This window comes from Lontra canadensis, unplaced genomic scaffold (genome assembly GCF_010015895.1).
Source record: "Lontra canadensis isolate GAN:19392208 unplaced genomic scaffold, GSC_riverotter_1.0 scaffold28, whole genome shotgun sequence".
NCBI classification, from domain to species: Eukaryota; Metazoa; Chordata; class Mammalia; order Carnivora; family Mustelidae; genus Lontra; species Lontra canadensis.
This window is the reverse complement of record NW_022631022.1, coordinates 6,681,347-6,698,091: the sequence shown is the minus strand read 5'-3', so window position 1 is coordinate 6,698,091 and position 16,745 is coordinate 6,681,347. Positions and strand designations below refer to the sequence as shown.

The following is a 16,745-nucleotide window of genomic DNA, read 5'->3' as shown; positions in this document are numbered from 1 at the left end:
GGGCTCATGACCTGAGCCAAAGGCAAATGCTTAACTGACTGAACCACCCAAGCACCCAAGTAAGTTCTCTTTAACAAGTAGATGTTAAAGAAATGGGGGTGGGGGGTGGGCACCTGGGTGGATCAGTGGGTTAAAGCCTCTGCTTTCTGCTCTAGTCATGATCTCAGGGTCCTGGGATCTAGCCCCATATTGGGCTCTCTGCTCAGCAGGGAGCCTGTTTCTCCCTCTCTCTCTACTGGCCTCTCTGCCTACTTGTGATCTCTCTCTCTGTCAAATAAATAAATAAAATCTTTAAAAAAAAAGAAATGGAGAAGAGGTTTACATCTGTGAGCAAAACTATCAAAGTTTTATCATTTATACCTCAGCCATAACTATCTTTGTCAAGCTTACCAATCCATTTTCATTGGTCAGAAATCTATTAAGTAAAAAATATATATCTGATTACTTTATATTCTATATGAAATAACATCTAACTCCTTTATTCTCTTGGTATAGAAGATTAGTGTGCTTTTTGGTATTTTTCATGATAAGTAGAACTTAGACAATTTGTCTAACCTATATCTTAATTTGCTAATATAAATTGAAGAAAATGGTACTTTCCTCAGAATTGACAATACCCAGGAAATCAGATCAAGAAAATTTTAGCTACCATTTTCGTTCCTGCTACTAAACTTTATACTTTAAAATGTTCACAAATACAAAGCTTCAGCAAAAGCAAATCAATTCTTAGCCACCAATATCTGGAATTCATGTCAGACTTAGGTACAATATCATTAATCCAAGTGCTTACTGTGTTTGTCTTTTGCTCTGAGATATTTTTTGAGTGGAACTAACCCCAACATGTCCATAACAACAGAATTTGTAAGGGTTAAATGTTACTGAGAAGAAGCACTTGAAGTAAGAAACAAAGTAAGAAATAATAAAAGCTGAAAGTGGCATAAAAATTTTCAAATCTATCTATCATCTAGATAGAGGCTACATAGTTCAATAGCTTGTTTTGAATCTTTAGGACAGGGAAATCATGCAACCTAAAGGGCTCATCCTTTCAAAAATAAAAGTAGTAATGGAAGAGTGTTATTACACCATTGATTAATTCAGATAGAGACTAGAGTAGTGCCTGAGGACATAAAGAATAAGCATGGGGGAAAAGTGACATTTTTGTCACAAGCCAGAGATAAGTGCATACATTCAGGCCCTGTTTGAATTTGCAAACTGAAAGTGAATGACAAATCAGCTCAATTAGCTACTGTGTATCGATACCAGAACTCAGTGGTGTTCAGTCCTGGATGCACTTAAGAATCATCAGGAAACTTTAACAAAAATGAAAACAAAAAACAACAATGCCCAAGCCCCACCACAAAACCTGAGGAAGTGGACTCTAGGCATCATTTTTTTTTTTAAGATTTTATTTATTTATTTGACAGACAGAGATCACAAGTAGGCAGAGAGGCAGGCAGAGAGAGAGAGAGGAGGAAGCAGGCTCCCCGCTGAGCAGAGAGCCCTATGCGGGACTCGATCCCAGGACCCTGGGATCATGACCTGAGCCGAAGGCAGAGGCCTAACCCACTGAGCCACCCAGGCGCCCCTCTAGGCATCATTTTTGAACAAATTCCCTATAGACTGTCATGTGCAGCAAGTTTCAGAACCAATGAGATACCACATAAGAGTTTCCTCAACAACAGGAGAGATCATCAAGCAGGGAGTAGATGAAACTGAGCTGTTTCAGCAAAGGCACCCAATTAAATGTATACCATCTGGGTTTTTAAGCTTTAAAACATCTATCAACAATTCTTTTAGAGAAAATGCAACCACAGCCTGCAAGCTTAAACCTGTCCTACATACTGGACTTAACAAATACATGGATTTGTGAACAGTTCTCTGTAAATTTAGATACAGGAACAGCTGTACAGTATTTGACATTTTATTAAAAACCTTTTAACTAAACGGGGGTGCCTGATGGCTCCATGGGTAGAACATGCGACTCTTGATGTCAGGGCCATGAGTTTAAGCCCCACATTGGGCACAGAGATTACTTAAAACAAAAAATGTTGAGGCACCCCAGTGGCTTAGTCAGTTAAGCTTTGGATCTTGATATCAGCCTAGGTCTTGATCTCAGGGTTGTGAGTTCAAGCCCCACACAGTGATCCATGCTGGGTGTGGAGTCTACTTTATAAGAAAGAATTCTAAGTTTAGTTAAAAAGGTTTTTAAAATATGTTAAAAATGAAAAAAATTATTATTATTATTATTTTTTTTAAGTAGGCTTCACCCCCAGCATGGAGCACAGCCTGGGGCTTGCACTCACAACCCTGAGATCAAGATCCAACGTTTAACTGACTAAGCCACCCAGGGTGCCCCTAACTAATGATTTTAAAAGAGCAGGCACTAAATTTTTTTGTTACCATCATTTTTATCACACATAAAAATTTTACTTTTTAGTAATCTATAACATATACTTTTAAACTTTAAGGGGAACACTTTTATTTTGAAAAGTGAATTAATCAAGAGGAATTTCAAAAGTAATGTCGATAAGAGACATTAAGATAATGTAGTGACCAACGCAACATTCACCTTCCCCCTCCTAAATCTCTATTTAAATCCCTAAAAAAATTTTTTTAAATATTTTAAAAGATAAAGCCACTATTAGCACTGACATGTTTGTAAAGCTGTAATTGTAAAAGCATGTCACAGATTTTGAAGAATTTCAAAATAAACTCAAAAAATTTAAAAAGACTTCATAAAGAGAAAAGACAGAAGTGAATTAATTAGAAAGCACACAAATAAAAATACTAATTTCAAACAGTGATTAATAACTATGAAGAAAATAAAACAAAATAAAAAATACTGGGAAAAAACTTTCCTATATCTTGACAATTATCACTTTAAAAATATATTTAAAAATGTATACTGATCTAGAACTATACACACACAATGTACTAGTGTCTAATCCTTGATTTTAATATTACAATTATGTCAGATATAACCATTGGGGAAAACTGAGGGGAGAGTACCTAAGGACTTCTGTGAGTTATCTTTGCTTTACTTCCTATGAATCTATAATTATTTCAAAGTAAAATATACCTATATGAGACCAAAAATAGATTTTAAATACATATGACCTAATACAAAGAGAAAAACAGAATCCTTTCACGTTAATACTCTCTCTGTTGTCTTCACCTCCTTCCTGGTTCAGCAAAGACTATACGGTAAATAACCTCAGCCAGTTCCTGCCTATCTTTTAAATTCTGTGACCCTGTGGATTTTCCTTTACAATAAAAAACTTTGCCTTGGATGACTCTAAATGCCTTTTCTTCATGTATATCCATCCCTTTGTCTACAGCATCCAATAATAAATCCTCTTTTGTCAATTTTTAAGCACCTGGTAACTGCTATTAAGAACACCCAATTAGGGGTATCAGTTAAGTGTCCAACTCTTGCTTTCAGCTCAGGTCATGATCTCAGTGTCCTGAGACTGAGCCCTGTGTTGGGCTCCATGCGGAGTGTGGAGCCTACTTAAGATTTTTTCTCTCTCTCTCTCTCTCTCCCCTTCTCCCTCTGCCTCTCCTCCGCCCCATCCCCAACTTGTACTCTCTCTGAAAAAAAAAATTTTTAAAAAGAACATCCAATGAAAGTCAAGCAACTCAACTTAGGAAGGATTGAAATGATCTGTTCCTTCTGGAAAATCATTCCTTTAATTCATAGGAACAAGGCCCAGCAGTAGCAAATGCCTTCTACAATACTCATATACCCTGACCCAAAAACTGTACCTTGGGGAGTTGCTCTTAAGAAAACAAGAGATGGGGGCACCTGGGTGGCTCAGTAGGTTAAAGCCTCTGCCTTCGGCTCGGGTCGTGATCCCAGGGTCCTGGGATCGAGCCCTACGTTAGACTCACTGCTCAGTGGGGAGCCTGCTTCCTCCTCTCTCTGTCTCTCTGCCTGCCTCTCTGCCCACTTGTGATCTCTGTCAAATAAATAAATAAAATCTTTAAAAAAAAGAAAAGAAAAGAAAACAAGAGATGTTTGAGAAAACGTAGACAAGACTGTTCATTGAAGTCTAATTTATACTTAAATATAACCAGTGGGAAATAGGGAAACAAATTCTGATATATGCACAGAAGCTATTTAAAATGTTGAATAAATTATTCTATTGGCATAAAAATGAAACACTAATGCATTTTTTACACTAATACATTTTATAAAAGAAATAACAGCAAATTATAAAACCTTTTCTTGACTTCACTTTCCCCCACCAGGTACTGCTCCATTTACCTGTTCTCCCCTTACATCTGCTCTCTCTCATTCCTATCAAGTTTCTACCTACATTCTCTCATAAACATTGCTTTTTAAATGACTTCCTTATTGCTAAATCCAAAAAATGAACTTTCAGTTTCATGGTGACATAAGCCCTTCATGCTGATGACTAAAAATTCTGAAAATATAAAAATATCTACAATAAACTCTAAAAAGCAAAGTAGGCAGATGATGGAAAGGAGTCAAAACTTGGAGAAGTGACCTTCACCAGAGTGAGCTTCCCATGTTTTGTTTTTTTTTTTTTTTTCACATGGTCTCCCTATTCCCTTCCACCCCGTAACTTTTCCCTCCTATTCTTGCCCTTGAGCATTCCTCTTCCTTTTAGTGTGGATATGACCTACGGCCTGTTTCTAACCAACAGAATATGGCAAAGGTGACAAGGTGTATGTGATTATGTACATGAAACTGTACCAGCTGTCTTGCTGGAGTCTCTCTCTCCCCTTGAAAAAACAAGCTGCCATATAGTGGGCTGCCTATGTCTGAAGGCCCATCTGGCAAGGAAATGAAATGAAATTTAAGAGCTAAGCACAGCCTCTGGCCAACAGCCAGCAAGAAACTCAAGTTCTCCATCCCACAGAAAATCCACCAGCAAAAGTAGATCTTTCATCGGTGACACTCCAAGTGAAACTACAGTCCCAGCCAAGATGTTGATGGCAATATTTTGAGACCATAAGCAGAGAACTCAGGTAAGCTATACCTGAACTTCTGACCCAGAGAAACTCTGAGATAATGAATGTGTATTGCGGGGCGCCTGGGTGCCTCAGTGGTTTGAGCCACTGCCTTCGGCTCAGGTCATTATCTTGGGGTCCTGGGATCGAGCCCAACATCGGGTTCACTGCTCAGCAGGGAGCCTGCTTCACTCTCTCTGCCTGCTGCTCTGCCTACTTGTGATCTCTCTGCCAAAAAATAAATAAAATCTTAAATAAATAAATAAATGTGTATTGCTTTAAGCCACTGTGTTTATTATGCAGCCAGAGAAAACTACTTCACATGGCTGTATCCTGAGGCAGGTCTGAATCATGGAGCACTGCAGAGGCACAAGCAGCTGAATACCTGAAAGAAATTCTACACTCTGGCCAAGGAATGAGAAAATGGAGTCCGTGTAAACCGGAGGGGACAAGGGACATGCTAGAGGGAGAAGAGTCAGAGAATGGTTATCTCTTAATTCTGTGTATGCACCTGCATGAATTTCAGTCTAACCCAAGCTGCCCATGTATAAAAGTAACCTAAAGGAAAGCAGCAAAGCTTTAGAGACCTGAACTGAGATATGAACCCACCTGCACAAGTCTCCAACAAATTTTTGTGCTATTTATGTGCAAAATGGACCTAAACCAACATACCAAAGGCAGAAAATATGGAATTGAGATTTGAACCAAGATCCACGGAACGCAAAACAAAACAAAAGATAGAGCCTCATTAGGTTGTGTGCTAAGGCAAAATATCAACGTTTTCCAGAAGATAAGAAGGACCCAGAGACAACATAATATCACAATGCCTAGGATATAATCCAAGATTACTTGACATGCAGTTAAAAAAAAAAAAAAAAGGATATGTGACCCATTTTCAAGGGAAAAGACAATTAACAGATGTCAACAATCAGATTACTTAGATGTTGAAACCAGCAGAGAATCAATGTTACCTTTGTTACACGATAGAAAGGGAAATTGCTTGAATTATCTGTGTTACATGATAGAAAGGGAAATTACTTGAAATTACTAAAAAGATTGGAATTTTCAGCAGAGAAGTGGAAACTATAAAAAGGAACTCAGAAGGAGTTTTTGACCTAAAAATCATTTTCTAAAATAAAAATTAGGATGGGCTAATATTAAAATGGAGATGACAGAGAAAAGTATAAACTTGAAGGCATATCAACAGAAATTATCCATTTTAAAAAACAAAAAGTAAAAACATTAATGAAAAAAATGGAATTATGTCTCAGGAACTTGTGGTATATTAAAAGATCTCATGTATAAGTATATATTTACATATATGCATATAGATGTACATACTTGTGTGTATGTGTATGAAACTGAAGTCCAAGAAGGAAAGCAGAAAGAAATCTAGACCAGAAATTATTTGAACATGGGTCTGAATTACACAGGTGCACTTACACATGGACTTTTTTTAAATAAATATATGTATAATTCTGTCAATGTATTTTCTCTTCCCTATGATTTTATTAACATTTTCTTTTCACTAGCTTACTTTATTATAAAAATATAGTATATAATATATATAACATAAAAGTATGTATTAACCAACTGTCTATATTACCAGTATGGCTTCTGGTCAACAGTAGGCTATTAGTAGTTTAGTTTTGCGGGAGTCTAAAGTTATATGCAGATTTTTTACTATGCAGGGGGTCCCTAACCCCCACATTGCTCAAGGGTCAAGTGTGTGTGTGTATGTGAATAAAATTAGAGTCCAAAAAGGGAAGAAGAAAGAAATTTGATCAAAAATTATTTGAAGAGGGGTGCCTAGGTGGTTGAGTCAGTTAAGTGTCTGACTCTTGATTTCAACTCAGGTCTTGATCTCAGGGTCCTGAGTTCAAGCCCAGTGTTGGGCTCCATGCTGAAAGAGGAGCCCACTTAAAAAAAAAAAAAATTATTTGAAAAAAATAATGGCTGAAATACCCCATATTTTGGTAAATCTAATAGTCAATTCTCAGTCCCCAGCTCAGTTGACTAATCATGTATCTGTCACAGTTGATCACTCCCTTTTTCTTTCCTCACTTCACTTTGAGGAGATTACATTCACAGAGCTTCCCAACTACACCTCTGGCAACTCCTCCATGGTCACCTTTGTTGGTTCTCATCTCTGTGATCTATAACAAAGTAATTTGGGTCTTTGGAACACTTCTCTAGCTACTCTAATGTCTTTGGTGATCTCATTCAATGTCATGGTTTTAAATACCTTCTAGGTGTTCGCCTCTCCCAAATTTATATATATAGCACAGATTTTTCTTCTAAACTACACATTCATGTATCCAAGATCCTACTCTGTTGCTCCACACATCATTGTCTAAAAGATACCTAAAACTTAACAGGTCCCAAACTGGATTCCTGATCTCTCCATCTCACCCAAGCTTGTTCTATCCAGACTTCCCCATCTCTTTTCATGAAAATTGCATCTTTCCAACTGCAACAGGCCAAAATCTTTAAAGTCATCTCCAACTTCTCTCTTATAACCCATACCAGTTGGAAAATATTAGCTCCATGTTCAAAAAACATCCAGAACATGACCCTTTCTCTTCACTTCCATTGCAACTACTCCCAGCAAAGGTACAATTCTCTCTCTTCAAATATTTCAGTAGCATCCTAACTGATCTCCCTATTTTCACCCTTGTTCTCCCTCTTACAACCTGTTTTCAAAAGAGCAGCCAGAGTGCATTTTAAAACTTAAGTTGGGTTATATCATTCCATTCTCCAAATGGTTCTGCAAATTCAGAGTAAAAGTCAAATTCACACAATTATTTTTAAGACCCTACAACCTGGCACCCTCCCCAACTCCCAAAGTACCACTCCCACTCTTCCACTATACTGTTCTGACCTCATTAACCACCAATCTCTTCTCTCTCACCACTCTCTTAGTTCTGTGAATGAACCCCCACCTCCAGACCTTCCAGCTTGCTATATTCTTTCTGCCTGATATGTTTTTCCCTCAGATAGCGTTCTGGTGACTCCCTCATCTTCTTCAGGTGTTTGCTCAAATGTTTCCTTTTTAGTGAGGCTTTCCTTGACCATCCAATTTAAAATTGCAATCCTCATCATCATCATCGCCTAGCAAATGATATATTCCTTCTTTATATTCTTTTCTACTTTATTTTTATTTATGTTTTTATTATCCTTCTTCTGCCAGAATGTAAATCAGGGATTCTTGTCTGCTTGTTCACTTCCGTTTGCTAATGCAAATGATGATGATGATGATGATGATGATGAAGAAGAAGAAGAAGAAGAAAATCACCTATTTAGTAATCATCATGTTCCAGGTATTCAGTAGCCCAAGTGCTTTACATGGATCATCATGCCCTTCTCACAGCAACCCTATACGATGTAGGTATTATGAATCAATCCTATTTTACAAATGAGGAAATTGAGGCACAGAGAGGTTAAATAGCCAGCCTAAGATCGCACAAGTAGGCAAAGCTGACTCCAGAGTCCACGCTCTTCACCACGATGCTAGTAAAACGGGTACTCAACAAGTACTTACTAAGTAAATGAATGAACAGGTAAGTGCTTTAGTCCCATTTAAAAACAAGATTATGTGCCTGGAGATCTATGAATATTAAAAAAAAAAACCTAAGAGAATATACAAAAAAATATTAACGGTAGGTACCTTTAGTGTGAGATAATAGGTGTTTCTATTTTCTTTCTTTCTATATCTCTACTTCCTAACTTTTCTATCGTGAGTTGTACTGTACTTAAAATTTATTTTTTTAATTACCAAAGAAGTCATGTTACAGAATAGTAGGATTGACGTGGAATGATGTGGACAAGGTAGACTATGCCAAATGGGATAAATCAGCATAAACTATGAAATATAAACTGATTCTAATTATGAGCAAAAAGAAAAGAAGGGAGAAAAGAAGGGAAAGAGGAAAGAAGAGAAGGAAAAGGAAACAAAGCAAAGATAAAGTGAAAGGATAGGGGATAAAAAGCATATGTCAGTTAGTACTTATGCAAGGGAGAAAAATTGGAAGACTGTATGTCAAAATATTAACAGCAGCATTCTATGTTGCTAGGATTACAGACAACTTTTATTTACTTCCTTTGGGGGGGTTCAGATTCTTTTATAAAATTTAAAAATTTGTTCTCTTTCATGTTAGCGGGATTTTTTTCCCCAATATGCCAATTTTTTCTCCTGAGACTAAATGAAAGCATGGAAAATCAACCTTTATTATTACTTGAACAAGTCCCATGAAGCTAAAGATTTCTTGATCTCAAGTTTAAAGAAGTAGTAGTAACATGCTTAAAACATACAATTAGCTCATCAAAATGATTACCTCAACTTGTGCTTGTTGCCTTGCTAAAATTATGTTAAAAACATCTAGAGTCTTCTCCAAATCCTATAAAACAAAGAGACACTTGTAAACAAGAAAAATGGCATTAGATTAAAAAAATATTTTATTCTAGGATTTCTAGGCTTGTCCAGTCTATGAACAAACAGTAACTGTGATCTAATAAAAGGATAATTTGAATGCACACTCAGCTTTATACTTTGTTTTTGCAATAATGGAAATAAGTTTTCTAAGAAAGCAAATCTTCAATAAATACAATATAAAAACGGGAATTTAATGACACCATTATAGAAACAAGAATATTTAGGAGGACAGCTTGTTTTAGGTATTATCCTTATGGTTTGTACTAACTCACTCTTTTTCATACTATTTTATACCATTGTACTAAAGGCATAAACAAAGAATTTAAAGAATGAAACACAGAGTTTAAGAATGAAACACATAAAACACAGAATTTAAGAATGAAAAATTCTACAAATCAACAACTATGTTGAAGTAGAAACCGATTTGGGGAATTTATGTAAAAGTATATAAGAACCTAAACATGTATTAGGTGACCTGTGTATGAAGTAATCTATGTGCTATTTCATGAAATTCTCACAGCTCTGTAAAACAAATATTGTTTCCATTTTATACATGAGAACATCAGATCTGAGAGGCTGAGAAACTTGATGCTTTTTCTAATATATTAATATTAGCAATTCTCATATTATTTCAGAATAATAGGAATGCAATTATTTCTTTACATTATTAATTTATGACAGAAATGATTATATAATCAAGACCAGACGACACTGAGCAAATTATATACTGTGTGGTATTTTTCTGTATTTAACAGGGGTTCCTATTTTGAGGAATATAAGAGCTGTTTTTTTATATATAATACTTGGAGCTCTGAAAAAAAGCCACTAACAAAACTAATAACATACAAACATACATCTAACTAATAATAAACATTTATTTGAATAACTCTGACACTGATTTTATAAACATTATTGTAAAAACCAAATGCATTTCTCCAAATAGTTTCTAGTATTCTAATATCTTTTATCTGATACCAGGATGTGAAGGAAATATTTGTTTAAAGAAAAAAACTGAAAAAATACTCTGCATTTTCCCATAAAATTATCTCAAAAAGAGATCAGTTTTAGTCTTTCTCTTTTTTTATTATGTTATGTTAGTCACCATACAGTACATCATTAGTTTTTGATGTAGTGTTTCATGATTCATTGTTTGCAATGTAATACCCAGTGCTCCATGCAATCCATGCCCTATATTCTTTCTAAAATTATATTTTAATTCAAATTATTTTAGGAAAACTTAAAGGATGATTTAACAAAGAATAGTTTTCATCAATATATATGAGATATACCTGAATTTGTTTCTGTATTTCTTCTGGGACTTTAGTCTGGGTTAGCTTGCTTTTGTAGGCACTTTTATAACTCTTGAGCAACTGCCTGTGTTTTTTTATGTTACTCCATGACCACATCTGTGTATACCTTCTTATATGAACTTCAAGAATAGAATCAATTGCATATTTCCACCTGCAAATCAAATTTTGTTAATGCACATTTGAAAACAAAGGTTTTCAGAACCAGCCGGAAAATGGCTTTTACTTTTTAGATCTATGCTGTTACATTTTTTGTTCTTATTAACTGTTCTCCTGCAAGAGCCCAGTAATTAACATTTCAATTCCCCAGTACAATTCTCCAGCTTAAACAGATTGCAAAATGAGCTAATTACTCCAGTAAGAGGGTATGTCAAAGCAAAATCATAAAGACACAAAATGACATGTTATGCAAAATTAATACTATCTCAATATGGTTGTAACGTTAAGCCCATGTGGTGACTAAAGAGCACTAAGACCAAAAAGTGATTAAAGTCTTAATGCTAAGCTGAGAATTCAAGAACAGTCTAAAAGCAAGATCACAAGATAATGTGTATATGAAAAAGACATAATATAAAAGATATCCCTCTCATGTCTATCAAGAAAAAAAAAAAGTGGCTTCATTACATGGCTTTAAAGGTCTCTTAAATCTGAGAGTTCCTAACTATATGTTTCTTGTTTAAAAAAAAAAGATTCTAACTTACCATTGTCGACCATTGGTATGAAGTGGTAAATAAGGCTTATATTTCCTGTAAGGGGCATTTCTAACCATATAATCCACTGACTCCAAAAGGTCAATCATGCTTAAGTACTATTAAAACAAAAATATAGTTATATTTATTACATTGCACACACAGATAAACACCAAATTTTAGTATATTTTCAGCATAGTAAAACTCTAACTTCCCTGAACAATGAATATCATCGTTGCCTGCCTGTTAATATCGTATTTCATCAAATTTAAGATGATATTCATTATAAGTTGTAACATAATTTTTAAGTTCTACTACAAAAAGAAAAATGTGCTGTCAAATAAACAGCTGTACCATCAATAGTAATATATATCCTATTTTCTTTTTTTTTTTATATTTTATTTATTGATTTGACAGAGAGAGATCACAAGTAGACAGAGAGGCAGGCAGAGAGAGAGCGAGAGAGAGAGAGAGAGAGAGAGAGAAGCAGACTCCCTGCCGAGCAGAGAGCCCGATGCGGGACTCAATCCCAGGACCCTGAGATCATGACCTGAGCCGAAGGCAGCAGCTTAACCCACTGAGCCATCCAGGCACCCTATATATCCTATTTTCAAACACGTTACAGTGTGCAATAAATGCCCACTGAAACAACAAACACGCTATCTGCAACCAGGGACTAGAACATGGTTATTCCTAAAACTACATATTCTCCATTAGACCATCATTTCAGCATGGGTTATCTATGAGCTGATTTGCAAACCACTCCAGAAAATCATTACATAACTAAAGCAAGATAAAGCTATCTAATTGCCCATCTTACCATCAATAGAACTCTGCATGCGCCTGGTAAACGGCTCAAATGGAGGGAAACACATACACACACACATACACACACACACACACACACACACACACACACACACAGGTCTGTAGATAAGATAAAGAAAGGAGCAAATCTAGCTTCTTCCTTTTGGTTTTTCTTAATGCACTACTACCTAATGGTTACAGTGTGGTTATTCACCCCTTAAAATATGGGTAGTCTGAACTTAAATGTATTTTAAGTTTAAAATATACGCCAGGTTTCAAAGACTTAGGAAAAAGAAAAGGATGTAAAATAGCTTAACAATTTTTTACAGTGATTACATACTGAAATGATTAATATTTTGGGAATGTTAGCTCACATAAAATGTTATTTTATTAAATAATTTCATCTTTTCTTTTTACTTTGCTAATGTGGCTACTAGAAAATTTAAAGTTACAAAAACAACCCGCATTATAGTAATATTCCCTTATCCTCAGGGAATATGTTCTAAGACCCCCAGTGGATGCCTGAAACCATGGATGGTACTGAACCCTACATATGATATATTTTTCCTACACATATATACACTTATGACAAAGTTTAAGTTATAAATTAGGCACAGTAAGAGATTAACAACAATAACTAGTAATAAAATAGAACAATATACTGTAATAAAAGTTATGTGAATGTGGTGTGCGTTTCTCTCTCAAAATATCCTATTGTACTGCACTCATCCTTCTTCTTCTTGTGATAAAACGCCTAATGGTGAGATAAAATGAGGTGAATGATGTAGGAACAGTGACACAGTGTTAGGCCACTACTGACCTTCTGACCATACATCAGAAAGAAGATCATCTGCTTCCAGACCACAGTTGACCCGTGTAACCAAAACCAAGGAAAAGGAAACCACAGAGAAGGGAAACCACTGTGTATTTTTATTGGACTGCACTGAGCTAAAAGTTCATTTAGCTAAATCCCTTGTCCTCCTTTTACTTCCAGTTCTCCATCTGTTATCTAAACTCCCGGGGCATATAATCAGAATGAGAAACAAATCACATTAAAATCTCCCATCAATTGCGAATTAAATGGAAATAATGTCATTTGCTATGAGTTGGTAAGATGCTCCATCAATAAGGAAAAAGACCAGATAAAATGAAGGAAATGAGTTCTTAAATTTAGTATTTATTTTCTTAAAAATATATATACACCTATACAAATACATACATATATGTGTGTGTTTGTGTATATATATATAAATAGAATAGAAAAGTAAGTATATAAAAGAACCACTAGAGTACTGGAGAAGGAATAATCACAAAGGACAAAAGCAGTTGAGATCAAAGCTAATCAAAGCTAGAAATGACCACCTGAATCTTACCTGAGGTTTGGTCAACTCAATGGCAATGTTCTGTACTTCTATGTTCCAATCAAGTTTGGGTGTTTTGAGCTCTGTTTCCGCATAAGGATTCATGTAGAGCTTTGCAGAAGCCGATATTGGCTGGAAAACTTACATCACAAGGGAAGACATAGATATGTTTATATGCCCTTACATATAAATAACTGTAAATAATTATGAGAACACTGTTACGCTGAAAGTATAGAAAAATAATCCAAAAAGTTCAAAAAATGTAAAAAATCACTACCAAAAAATATTCAAGCAACTACTTATCTGTGTAATATGAACTACAAGTTAAAGTAGAATCTCCAAGGATGAAATTGGAGTCCTATACCTCTAAGTAAAAATGTACAAAAGTAATAGACAATCTACTCTTATTCAGTCTGTGTAAAATTAGGCTTCTCTTACTTACTACAAGACATTTAATGACTTTAGTATTCATTAAAAATATTAACACAAGGTAGGAAACAAAATTTGATTAATTTGTATGATTTACTCATTGGGAGAACTTAGGAACAGAATCACAAATTAAATTCAGGAAGAGAATCACAAATTAGATACATATTACCAAGAAAAAAGTGCTTACCACTTCACAATTTTTCAAAATGACCATTACATATATAATCTTAGAATCAAGCCAAAAAATATTCTTGAGGTTAAAAACTAGCATGAAAAGGTGTATTAGGTAAGGTGACAGACAAGGCAAAGTAATACAATAAATTTAACTGTGAATAGCATTAAAATTAGATAAACTGTGGTATCTTACAGTATTTACAATTGCATAAGATTGTATAAAATTTTTAACTTATTTAGAGGTTTTTATAAGTGGAGGATACCACTTATAAATGAAGTTGTAGCTTCTTCTGAGCTAGTTCTTTCACAAATGAAAATAAATACTTCTCTGTTTTCATCTGAAAACATTATCACTAACTAGATCTATGAACATAAAGAGAAAGTGCCAACTCTTACATAAAGGCAGTCAGCTATAAAAGAATATGAAGAAAACAAGTGAACCAGAGTAATATGGAATATGGAAGAAGATGGGCATGAAAGCTGAAGAAACATAAAGGGGTATACTCGATTAAAAAAAAATAGCCTCTTTCAGAAAGGATGAATACCCAACTTTTGTAGCAACATGGACGGGACTGGAAGAGATTATACCTAGTGAAATAAGTCAAGCAGAGAGAGTCAATTATCATATGGTTTCACTTATTTGTGGAGCATAACAAATAGCATGGAGGACAAGGGGAGATGGAGAGAAGGGAGTTGAGGGAAACTGGAAGGGGAGATGAACCATGAGAGACTATGGACTCTGAAAAACAATCTGAGGGTTTTGAAGGGGCAGGGGGTGGGAGGTTGGGGGAGCCAGGTGGTGGGTATTAAGGAGGGCACATATTGCATGGAGCACTGGGTGTGGTGCAAAAACAATGAATACTGTTACGCTGAAAATAAATTAAAAAAAAAAAAAGAAAAAGAAAATTCTCACATATAAAATGAAAAAAAAATAACCTCTTTGGAATGAAACTAAAATGGAGAAAATAAATGGCACAAATAAATAGTCTGCTTTGTTAGGAGTCTATTTAAAAAGAAGTAAAGATGAGGATACCAAGAATTAGAAAAGCCACTTAGAAAAATCTCTTGAGTGGTTGGTTTGTCATAACACTCTAATAGTAACATGGCAAGGTTGACTTGAATACCAGAATCTCAGAGATTTAGTTATTAAACAAAGGAAAGAAAACCTAAATTCCTAAAACAAAGGTGATAACAAGAAGGAAACATGGAGGTAAAGGATATTTAGCTGTTGGGAGTAAACTATAATCCTACTACCCTCTTCTCTTATTCTCCAGTGGCGTATGTGTCATAATCTATTACTTAACAATTTGTTATAATCCAAATATGCTTTATTATAAAACTAAAATATAAAATTCTTCCTCTTTGTCAAAGTAACCTTACCAGAAAAAGTATACTGAGACAGAGTATTTAATCCTATGCTTCCTATAACATGAAATAAACTTTTACCACTACTTACTGTACTGATGATTTGCAGGTATATTGCTACTTCTAAGAATTCCACTTTTCAGCTGATCCTAAACAGAAAATTGAAGATGAGAATGAAAAAAAATGCACACACGTTCAGCTACACATACGGTTCTTAAAGCTATATCTTTATTCTCTTTGTAATTAGTAGTCCATAAGAAAAATACAATGAGCATTACTTATGGGTATATTTCTTTAGAATAAAATATAGAAGTAGATCATTTTTAAAAATTCTAAAATATCTCAAAAGTTTTATCGCATCCTGTTCCTCTCTGACTTAAAAACAAAAACTGGGGCACGTGGGTGGCTCCGTTGGCTGAGTGGCCAACTCTTGATTTTGGCTCTGGTCAGGATCTTGGGGTCAGGTTCTGGGCTCAGTGGGGAGTCAGCTTCAGGATTCTCTCTCCCTCAATCCCTCCCCCCATGCACTTGCACAGGCTCTCTTAGCCTCTCTCTCAAATAAATAAGTAAATCTTTAAAAATGAAAAAAGAACTAAACATCCATGAATTAGGATTTCAAACATTTTCTAGAAAAAGGCAAATTATTTGTTACAATATCTTTCTGAGCAATAAGAGAAAGAATCTTGAATTAATTCAAGCTCAGAAAATTCAACTCTTCCTTTTTTCTCTAAGTATATAAAAATGACTAAGATTAACTTAGCACACTGGAGTTTTGAATTAGCCTTTCACCGTTGAGGAAATCATCATCACAAATGCTTAAAACATTTTCTAAGATCAATTATACTTTAAAAGAAAATTTGCTAAGAATATATTCTTTATATCTCAAAAGTACCACCTTTCTCTATAATACTCTATAAGAAATCATTCTTATATGAAACGCAATGTAATGCCATCAAAATGAGAGCATAAAACCGTAAGAGCAGTTTTAGTTTAATAGTATAGGTTATTACCTCACTGTGTAGTGAATGATTTCACAAAGATCTTCAAAATCATAAGTGCTTTTTATTTTTTTAAATAGTTCCCTCCAGAAGTTTAGATGCAGATTTTTTTTTAAGATATATTTATTTACTCGTTTGAGAGAGATACAGAGACAAAGAGAGCACAAGCAAGGGAGAAGCAAAGGGAAAGGGAGAAGCAGACTCCC

General features: G+C 35.0%; 1 protein-coding gene across 2 annotated transcripts in view; it reads right to left on the bottom strand.

Moving 5' to 3' along the window:
- The window catches only part of VPS13C (vacuolar protein sorting 13 homolog C), a 195,290-nt gene that overhangs the window by 127,385 nt on the left and 51,160 nt on the right, over positions 1-16,745 (bottom strand). For both annotated transcript variants that reach the window (XM_032864804.1, XM_032864805.1), the window contains 5 exons: positions 15,633-15,690; positions 13,586-13,713; positions 11,418-11,524; positions 10,699-10,870; positions 9,312-9,374 (listed from right to left, as the gene is read on the bottom strand). In XM_032864804.1, coding sequence (XP_032720695.1) covers positions 9,312-9,374; positions 10,699-10,870; positions 11,418-11,524; positions 13,586-13,713; positions 15,633-15,690 — 528 coding nt within the window. The remainder of the gene's footprint in view (positions 1-9,311; positions 9,375-10,698; positions 10,871-11,417; positions 11,525-13,585; positions 13,714-15,632; positions 15,691-16,745) is intronic.